At 40.0% G+C, this 10,619-nt stretch overlaps 1 protein-coding gene across 1 annotated transcript; it reads right to left on the bottom strand.

The window, feature by feature from the left end:
• Positions 1 to 4,529: 4,529 nt before the first annotated feature.
• On the bottom strand, positions 4,530 to 10,308 carry stard5 (StAR related lipid transfer domain containing 5). The gene is made up of 6 exons (XM_028402695.1): positions 9,782 to 10,308; positions 8,500 to 8,549; positions 7,908 to 8,040; positions 7,460 to 7,577; positions 5,484 to 5,577; positions 4,530 to 5,368 (listed from the first exon to the last, which is right to left on the bottom strand). Exons 1-6 carry the CDS (start codon positions 9,869 to 9,871, stop codon positions 5,218 to 5,220), a joined length of 636 nt encoding a protein of 211 aa, XP_028258496.1. The 5' UTR covers positions 9,872 to 10,308; the 3' UTR covers positions 4,530 to 5,217.
• Positions 10,309 to 10,619: the final 311 nt, after the last annotated feature.

The following is a 10,619-nucleotide window of genomic DNA, read 5'->3' as shown; positions in this document are numbered from 1 at the left end:
AATTTTGTGCTTTTATGTATAAATAATATTGGTATAATCATAGCAAGCATGGACATGAACCATACTCCACCAGAGAAAGAAACACTACGAAAGAAGTCCAGAAATCTGGTTTTAGTCTCGATTTAGTGAACACAAAATCCAGATAGTCCTATTTATTGTTTTGTTTTGGTTCCACATGGACTGACATCAGGGCTACGGCTGTCTGAAACCACCCCCTTCTTCACTGTATGTGCCATTTCTAGTGCTGTGTAGTGAGAATTTAAACCATAGTGGACTCCCGCAGTGCATCGTATTTATAAGTAACGCTTACAATATTAGCATTGTCTACCATCATGCATTGTGCTCAGTATTTATTAACACTGACAGCAGTGAGTGTCGTCGCTTTGGTGAGGTAGCAGTGGTGAGTTAGTGGGTGATTTCACACACAACCCTGGTCCCTACAGCAAGCAGACATCACAGAGCATTCTGACATCAACCTCAAATCTCTCTCCTTTCAGTCAATGCTGCTTTATAACCAAATAGTTCCACTAACTGCAGAGAACATCAAGCCTTTGCTGCAGTTAAAGTAACATGTTTAAATGGTTAATTAAAATTGTAGCACTAAAGGAAAATCATTTGGCTCGTCATCATATGGCCGATGTTGAACTGTCAGGAGCAAACAGCATCTCTGCTGTCAATTTCTGATACAAATCCCACGCAGCTTGTGATGATGTCATGTTTGTTGCATGCACAGCAGACAGTCGGGAAAGAAGACCACAGTTTGGCAACTTTCAGTCACTTTAATGCTGGTGAAATACAGAACAGTACAAGATAAACAGGTTCATGTTTTCTGACTATGTTGCTCTCAGAGCAGGAAAACATCTGACAGTATCATTATATTCTGTGTTATAAATTACCCAGGACAATGTGGATAACCTGCAGCTATAGTGCAACACAGAATACATGAACTGGCTGTAGGACCACATGCTGCCATGACAACGCACATGAGAAACTTTATATCTCAGCCACAGAACACAAAATGTAGTCTGGGTATTTGGTCTGAGTGGTCACATGTCATGATCTAAAGGGTTAATCTAGGACTGGTCCTGCCATGGTTCACATGCTCTTTGATCATTCCTGGGACAGCATGATATCTGTTGGTCAAAGTTCACGGAGGTCAGAGAACATACGGGGTAAATCAATACTGAATCTGTGTGCAACTGCTTGTGTTTTCATAAATGTAAGCAAAATTGCAGCTGATTAAAAATGTGCCTTGTCAGAACAAGCTGTGAGTTCAGGTTACAGTAAACAGTGCCCTCTAGTGGTGAGAAATCTGATCTGATTTTTCTGACTTCAGAAAAAAAAACAAAAGATCAAAGCAGACAGTCCAGTGTGTGTATATTCTCCAGCATGCCTGAAAAAGCCTATACAGCATCATCCAGTGAGAGGCAGACATAGAGGGGAAGATGAAAGTGCCTGTTTCCATTCATACAGCATTACCAGTTAATCTACACACAGTTACTGTAAAGGAGCTGAACACAAGTTACAGTGATTCAGTATTGATTTACAGAGACAACATTACACTAACAGAAATGTTGGAATGCCGGCTCCATTTAAACAGTACACATATGGAAATGTCTTCAGCTACAGCATCACAAGCACACGCTGGACTTGGAAACTGTGGAATGCATTTAAGAGGTGATTCCTTAATATTTCAACTGTGAGGTAAAAAGACGTTAAAGTAATCTTTCCTCTTCAGCGAAAACATGTCCTCAGATCATATATGGCTTATCACACCTAAAGACAGACGACTATGCCATGACTTTGGTCAGTTCATGCAGAGGGAGCTATTAATAAAGTGCTGATGTTATTCAAGCAATATACAGTCTTGGCTCCAATTAATTCAGTGAATACTGTCTACTCCAACCCTACTGTGGAAGGGAAGCATGGTGTCTTTCAGAGGTGTAGCTCACACAGAGCCTCAGTGTGTCATAAGAATACAGTACATCTATAACCAGTGCCTAGTTTACTTCTGAACAGAGTTCTGGCAGTCATGACGTATAAAATATGAATATATTATGTTGGAATACAGTGTTGTTATTGTAACATGATAAATGAGTATAATATACTTTATTAGGATTATGTTTAAGCTTTTCAGGCATTGATTTTATTTTGCAAGTATGAAGAAGTGACATTTTTTACTTCATTTACATTAACTACAAATAACCACAGTGTGGTGTGGTGGGACTTTTGCTTAGTTGTTACTACACCTATATCCTAATCAATGAAAATCTGTGACATATGCCCTAATCTGAAGCAATCTGAGAAACTTCCAAAGCACACCTTCCAGTACTTTTTGCCTCAAATAGATCTACTATTATTATAATAGTGAGGTAGCCTGTGACAAACAACACACTGCAACAGAACAGGACTATGACTACTGCTGCTGTTCCATTCATCATCAGCATGATCTGCATTGTTACATTTTGTTTTTATGGCCTTAAATCGCCAAAACTGATGTAGAATAAGAACATCAGGCTGCAGAAGTGAGTCGATCCTTATAGACTCCATGTTAAAATGTCCAATTTCACACCAGATATAAACATGTTTACTGGCTGGTAAATAGATCAGTTTTTGCTGGGTTTACTTTAATGACAAGTGTATGGGGTTCAATTTTACTTGCTTGTTTTAATTATGTAATGGTTTTCCATAATGAATGGCATGACTGCTCAAGTGGCACAGAGTTCCCATCTCCTCCGCTCATGCTCCACCTAGCCTGTATTTGGATTACCGTATTTTCCGGACTATAAGTCGCACTTTTTTTCATCCTTGCATCCTGACCTGCAGCCACACCACTTAAGTTAGGAGGAATTCAAGAGGCAACATTATGCTAAAAACGTAGTGATTTACGCTGGCCTGCTGGTGCGACTAATACTCCGGTGCGACTTATCTATGGTTTTTCCTTTTTCATTACGCATTTTTTGGCTGGTGCGACTTATACTCCGGTGCGACCTATAGTACGGAAAATACGGTAACTGTGAGTTTGGGTGGACGACTAAAATCTGCTCTTTAGAAACCTTTTGAGGTCTCATCACCAGATGCTTGTCTGATTTTTAAACACAGTTGATAGCATGGCCATTCTTTCTGAAATCTATTTTAAGTTATAAAAGTGACAGAACACTTTAATGTCTTTTTTTCAGCAGTGTCCTCCGTTGATTTGCCAATACAGCACTATAGTTTTGAACAGTTACTTTTGTCTGACTGTCAGCAGTGAGTCATGCTTTCTTTTTCTTATTATTCCAATTGCCCTGATCTAAGCTCATCTTAAGCTGGATGTATGCTTCTACTCAATACAATGGCAAATAAATCATGTGTTTGTGTACACAACCATAAACATTCACAACCGTACAGGTCGCTTGTGGAGACTACACTGGAGGCTCTATAGCGGAAGCTTTCTAGCATATGAATATGCGACTGCCTTTGTTTATGTTACATGGGGATTGTTTATATATCAAATCCCTTTAATTATTAAAGAACAAGCTTAAGTGGAAAATCAGTCACAACTTTGTGCAGTACAGCTGGCCAGAAAAGCCTCTGCTGTTTCCTCGACTGTACATGTAAAAAACAAGAAAAGGGAAGAGCACTTCAGAGACCTTTCTATGGAAAATGGGAGAACACATTTCTCAACAAGTCCTGTTAAAAACAACAAGCTGCTTTTGTTTAAAAAGGCCACCTATCCACCTGTGCTTTCATGTTGTAGTGTGATAAGAGGCAAATGTACAGGTGAGTCAAATGAGCAAAACTATGGCATTTCAACAACAATACAGACCACGAAATATATATGAGGTATGAATAAAAATCAACTATAGTCATGTTCAAAAGTCAGCCTAACCCATCTTTAAATTCTATTGTTTTGTGTAAAAACAATCATTTTAAAATAGTGGGTCTCAGTAACATGCAACACAACCTCAGACAAACAACATTCTAATTTATTTTGCAAAAATGGTGTTCAATACTAAGTACCCCCAATGAATTATTAGCTTGTAGCTCCTCCTTTTATCATCTTAAAGTCCCACCACAGAATTTCAGTTGGATCTGGACTTTGACTAGACCTTGATTCTATGATGTTTCAGCCAGTCTGATGTAATTTGCTGCTGTGCTGCAGTTGTATGACCCAATTTTCACCAAGCTTCCACTGTCAGACAGATGTCCTCACATTTGTCTCTAGAACACTCTGGTATACAGAGGAGTTCATGGTCCACTCAATGACTGCAAGGTGTCCAGATCCTGTAGCTGTATAACAAGTCCAGATCATCATCAATAAAGCCAAACAACTGCACTTTGGTTTCATCTGTCCACATTGTTCCACAAGTGCTTAGCTTCCAGATGCATTTTTCTTTTTTTTTGGAAATGGTTTTATAAGTCTTTCAGATTGATGTGCAGCAACAGCTGCTTCTCTAACACCATTGTTTGCGTCTTTCTCTCTTGTCATTGTGTTAACACACACCTGAATGTTCCAGAGCAGAAAACTGTCAAAACCTCTGTTTTTATAGAGGTCTGTACACCTGCTGCTGATCAGTTTATCAAGGACTGATCATCAGCAGCACCTGCTGCAGCTCACACAATTAAATCCTATGGAAGCGATAAGAGGGGACGCAGTATTGAACAATTTGTTTTTGCTAAATAAATAAATGATGTAAAAAGGTTACATGTTGTTTATCTAAGATTGTTGTGTTTGCCTAATACTAAGATCTGATGGTATTTATTATGTTTTTACACAAATATGTATAATAAATACATCCAAAATTAAAGGAGGGGGTAGTAACTTTGGAACTTGACTGTATCTGATACCAGCATAGGGTAAAACAGTTCCATGCAACATGCATGTTTATGGTACACACTTAAGTAAATTGCGCAGTGGCCATGCACTGGTAAGAGTGAGGCTGCACCAGTGCACATGTAAAAATGTATCTCAATTCCATCTTTAGACTGGAAGAACCAAATTGATCCCACAAGTAGGAATAAAAAAGGGAGTTTATGTTGAGAACAAAAGCACGGGTGTGTTCTCATATATAGATATAAATCAGTGTCTACTGTTAGTATTTACTGGAATGAAGCAGCATCGTCTAGATGTGCTGTGATTGGATATTTAGCATTAATAGATCTCAGACTGCAGTGTTTGAAGTGGAATAAGATCTCACGAGGCCTCAGTTAAAGGAGACTTCTTAGCTGCTGGTGTCAGAAGTCTTTGAGGGACTTGACAGACTTGGCCAGGTTGCTGTAGAACTCTGCCATGCTGGAGGGGAAGAACGAGTCCACCACAGAGCGAGGAAGAAAGCCACCCAGGTCTGTCTGGAAAAAGCTGAAGACCTGAGTTTTGTTTGGCTCTCTGGAAACAAAATCAGAAAAAGAACCATCACACACTAAACAGGAGCAAAAGTGGCACAGTGGAGATGAGCATGTCCTCCTTGAGGGACCTGGTGTTTCTGTGTCAGTGTACTCACCCTGAAATGGGGACACAGATGCAGCCACATGGATGGTTGAACCCTCTCACGTAGCCAGACTGGGGAGGACAGCCCGGGTGGATCACATTGGTGGCTGTTCGACGTTGCACAAAATACACAAGAATACATGCACAGGTCTTTACACTGTATTGATCTTTTGATGGGCTGTACATCCACACGACATAACCACTAAACCATTAGCCTGAAGTGAATAAGGACATTTCTATTTCCAAACTGCTGAGATGTGGTAACCAGGTTGTAAACCAAGTGACAGATTATCTTAAGTTTAACTAAACATGAATAGACAGAGTTTATATTTCCCATATGTGACTGTTCCTGCTGAATTTATTGGCCCCTTAGCATGCCCTGCTGTGTCATTGTGGTTTTAAATACACAGCACATCAGCCCTATTATTACAAAGTCAACAGACCACAAAATATGTGCCAGTCAGTGGTTAATAATTATCTACAGGTTATAAGAGATAATGTGATGGCTGGGCATCTATTACGACTTTAGTAACAGACGTCAAAAGTATAATATAATGTTACATTAGACTGCTTTGGACTCAAAGAAATAATCACTTCTTGACTGATTGGGTTAATAAGACACTGAAATGGCATAAATGTTGTGCTGCAATCCTAGAAAATTAAAATACTTAGTATGCATTAAAACACGGTGTAATAACGTACTGCCCTTAAACTGGAGGGAACACAACTCATTCAACGCCTAACAGCGTCTGTGTGGTGAAATGTTCCAGGTGGTGAGAACTACTAAGTGAGAACTACTTTTTTTGAGTTTCTGAATCATGAAAGTCATTAGGGATGCAAAGGTGGGCAGCAGGCTATGAGACACTAACTTTTAGTCTATTGTATTTGCGTAAGTTAAACTAAAGCACTATGCAGCTTGTCTTATAATGGAGCTGCAGCTTCATACGCACAGGACGTATTTGTAGGGGTTGCCTGTGATTTTAGGATTATTACAAGCTGCACTGTTTCTCTGGTCTGTATCATACACACCTCCCATTGATTTGTTCAAAAACATGCCACACCAAGATACTGTAAGGGTTAGAATGAACATGCTAGACATATTTTGCCACAAAGAGACTGAAACGATGACCAAACCTACATAAATAATCATAATAACCCATATATTTTACTTCAGAAACAGGTTGGTCTTTGTATAACACCAGCAGTTGCTACTGCTACACAAGCTTTGATAACACATGCACCAAGGAGTGACAACTAGTACTGCAAGGGTGAGGACACAATACAAGCCAAGACTGTATCCAAACCTTTTTAGAGCAACCTAGAAAAGTACGACAATGTTTACCGCAGTGTTTACCCCCAGTATGCTAATGCCACTCATTCTCCAGCGGTTCATTCTAATTAATACTTCTACTCATGTACTTTGTGTGATAGCAAAGGCACCTCAACAAAAACTGTGTGAACCACACAATTCCAGATCAGTGGCTATACAAACCCAGACAGAGCAAGGGGAGGAACACCGCATCCTTTGATGTGGGGTTAGAAAACCTGCACATAAACTAAATGGGCAAAAGTCGACAGCCACAATGTTTCTTTTTCTTCAAGTCTCTGTCTTGCCATGTTGGGGCAGCAAGCCCCAATTCCTGATTAGCTCCAAAGCTGCAACATTTAGTCAGTGAATGGAAGTTTGGAATGTCAAAATAGATTTAATGATTGATTATGGACAATCAATCAATAATGTTAAAAACCACAACACATCTAGACAACCAGCTAAGTTGCACATGTTGACAGTTTACTTTTGATCACATAATGTAGATGTGATTTTTAAGTGAAGCAGACAGTCTACTCAGTCCTGTAGTGTGTCTTCAACACAGTAAAAATCAGCTTTGCACTCCTGCAAGTAAAAACAAAACAAAACAAACAGTCCCAGCCCTCCTGGAAGTCACATTAAATCGCACAGACGAAACAGAAAGAAGAGGAGTTATTACGCACCGTTTGATGAAATGGTGCCGTCTTCATACTGCTTAACCAAAATAACATCTACAAAGTCTCGTGGAGCTATGATACCCATAGCTGCTGAGGGCGTGACTGTTCGGCAGATAGAGATGTCCTGGGTAGAAGTGAGAGACAAGGGAGTGGACTCAAAGACTGAGCTACACAAAGGAAACACAAAAAACATGGATATCTCTTATGGTAACACACACACATATTTAAAGCTGCACCATGTCCTTTTTGAGTATTGTGGGAATAGAAACCTGAGAACAAGTATGGTACCAGAGGATGTGACCGTTTGTCTGTTTATTTTACTTTTTTCAAACTTGTTGCTGCCATTGTACACCTGGTGCAGCTTTAAATTAATTTTTATATTTTTACAAATTAAAAAAATGCCAGAAACCCCAATATGGAGTGAATATTCTCCCAGAACATTTAACAACCATACCTCTGTGATTTGTTCCAAAAGCTCAAACTTTTTAACATTGTTGTCCCACTTGACTCTGAGCCCATTGGGCACTGGTTTCAGACACTCCCATGCTTTCTCAGGGCTGCCGTTGATGATCCCCTCCCCCTTGTAACTGCCAAGTCAATCAGATGACAGCACAGAGTCAGGAGGGTAGATTATTAAGGCGTGACTGCTGTAAAATAGACACGTCCATGGAAAGGGAAACCATGCATGCATACGGATGAACAGTCCATTCACGTAGTTACAGGTACTACTGTCAAACCAAACTTTTATCATATGTAATAATGCTATACAACAATATATGACGCTGTGCTGATACTAATTAATATTAGAAAGGTGCATGAATATAATTTGAGAAACATTAACTTCCATTTTATATGGTCTGTTAGTTTGGTCACAGGCTAAGCTGTGCTTGACACACATCCGACCACAAGAACTGTCAGTTCTGCAAAATCTTTGTTTACTCTACACAACAGCAACTCTCACTGAAATTTGCTTCCTATAAATTTCGTCATTGTGCTCAACTGTTTATGAAACTGAAAGTAGATGAGAGAAGCTGAGGTTTTCTCACACATTCCCGGGGAACTCCGATGAGGGACGCCAGGACACAACCACATCATTCTGTTAAAGAAAACAGCAAATTAACAGTGAGCAAAGAAATTATGAGACAGAAATTATGTGAGCTGTGAAAATAAACAGGCAGAAACTGCAGTGAGCAGTACATTTTGATGAGCTCTGACTTGTGTACACACATCTGGCATTACAGCGTGTCTCCCCATTTACCACACCATTTACATACAAACACATTTTAATAGCCTGCAGCAAACTCCTGATGTGAGACTGACAAATACTGATAAAGACACTTGCTGGACCTCTGAAGTAGGGTTACAGCAATCCAACAACTCTGACAGCTACTTGCAATTTCTGCAAATTAAATGTTATCAGATATGTTGTCAGGTAAAGCAAAGCAGCAACCTCCGGGGCCAAGACACGAAGCCCATGCGAAAGTCAAAACATTGCATTTCACACCAGTGGGTTGCCGACATGGTGACTGAGTGGCCTGTGTTCTCCCACAGGGACTCAGAACTTGCTTTAGAAACCAATGAGTGGTGTCACAGAAACTTTGTCCATAGGTTTTTTTTTTACTGCCAGGGAGTAAAGCTTTTTTGTATTAGTATTATTATCAGAACAAGAGACAAACCTTCCCCTCCGTCCTATTTGAAATTACAGGTTTGTAATAAGATTTATATAATCTGCTGGATGCTCAGCTCCTATTAACATAAACCTATAAACCCAGATTATATCCAGCAGTCACCTCTCACAGTGCAGAGCAGTCATATTTGATTTAACAAGTAACTAAAGCACAGCAGATAATTATGCACCAGAGTGATAAACATCACTGATAAACATGTGTCCACTTCAAATGAAATATATATGTGGGAAGCAAACGTGTCAACACATACAGATGTGAAAGGGGGAAAACAACATTAACATTACAGATCCAAACTAAGCATTCCTGTCAGCCCTAACTACCTTTTCTAGTAAAATGTCTGGTGTATCAGACCGATCACACACACTGACTACACAGCTGTACTAAAAAGGGAAAACAGTGTTGCTGTTGTACAACATTAACTTTACTGTCAGGATTGGAGGCTCCAAATCATCACATTGCGGTTTAGCTACGCAAATAAAGTGAACTTTTTCTACTTGCTGGAACTGGATATGCAGCTGGTTTTAATCCTGCCAGGTGTGTAGGCCACATCAGTGTAATCACACTCTGTACCAGACGACTGCGTGTATGAGGGGGACGTGGACAAATATCCTATTACTATGTAACAAACAGAAACATTTACCGATTTCTTGCAGACTTTCCACCCAGATTCATCTCTCCTGTAGCCCATCAAGCAGTCAGCTACTGTCTTTGCCTTATCTTCATAATCCATATTAGCCTCAAAGTCGGGTTTTTGTCTTATTAACCTAATTTACTTTGTAGTTACGGCGGCTAAAGAATAACCCGAGACCGTTGTCGATTGTGGTAATTAAGGGTAAATGGAACAGAGCATGTAAGTCGAGCAAAGCAGCAGAAAGTACCTAACATTGGCAGGCAGCCCAAACCCTGCTCAGGTGAGGGAGAACTACAACTACCCCAAAGCTAGCCTTAGCCAAAATGAATGAAACATGCTAGGCAAAACCTGCATCCTTGAAGCAGAGCTAGCGTCGTGCTCATAAAAAGCAACAACTACAACGCTTTACAATACAGATAGCGCGAACTATAAGATATCTGCCGTCGCATGATATTCGCATTTGCTACAGATAAAGCGTTAAATTCCCGAAACAGTATTATTGATTCTCCGAAGTACGAACACAAGCCTTATTGAAGTGTCACGTCTTCCAGAAATATACACTTCCGGTTTTGACTTTCAAAGGAAAACTCATACGCGCCTGTTTAGAATACGTTCGCTGCGCTAAGGGACACTTGTGTATTTTTACTATCGAATTTAGTCATGTGATACAGCTGTGCAGAGTATATTTAAACACAGCACAATATATAGTGAAGCGCAACCGCACACGTATCTTATTTTGTAGGCGGAAGGCCCTCACTCTTGCTGTAATCTGTCCCGCTTTACGCACCTGTGGATAGAATCCTCGCGTGTTGCAGTAAAGAATGCTGGGAATTGTAGTGACCTGCGA

Source organism: Parambassis ranga, chromosome 3 (genome assembly GCF_900634625.1).
Source record: "Parambassis ranga chromosome 3, fParRan2.1, whole genome shotgun sequence".
NCBI classification, from domain to species: domain Eukaryota; kingdom Metazoa; phylum Chordata; class Actinopteri; family Ambassidae; genus Parambassis; species Parambassis ranga.
This window is presented reverse-complemented; position numbering and strand designations above follow the sequence as displayed.

Coding starts and splice junctions, on each gene's coding strand:
- stard5 (XM_028402695.1), bottom strand. CDS start 9,871: ATGGATTATGAAGATAAGGCAAAGACAGTAGCTGACTGCTTGATGGGC. Junction 8,550..9,781: donor GGAAAGTCTGCAAGAAATCG/GTAAATGTTTCT, acceptor TTTCTTTAACAG/AATGATGTGGTTGTGTCCTG. Junction 8,041..8,499: donor TCGGAGTTCCCCGGGAATGT/GTGAGAAAACCT, acceptor TTGACTTGGCAG/TTACAAGGGGGAGGGGATCA.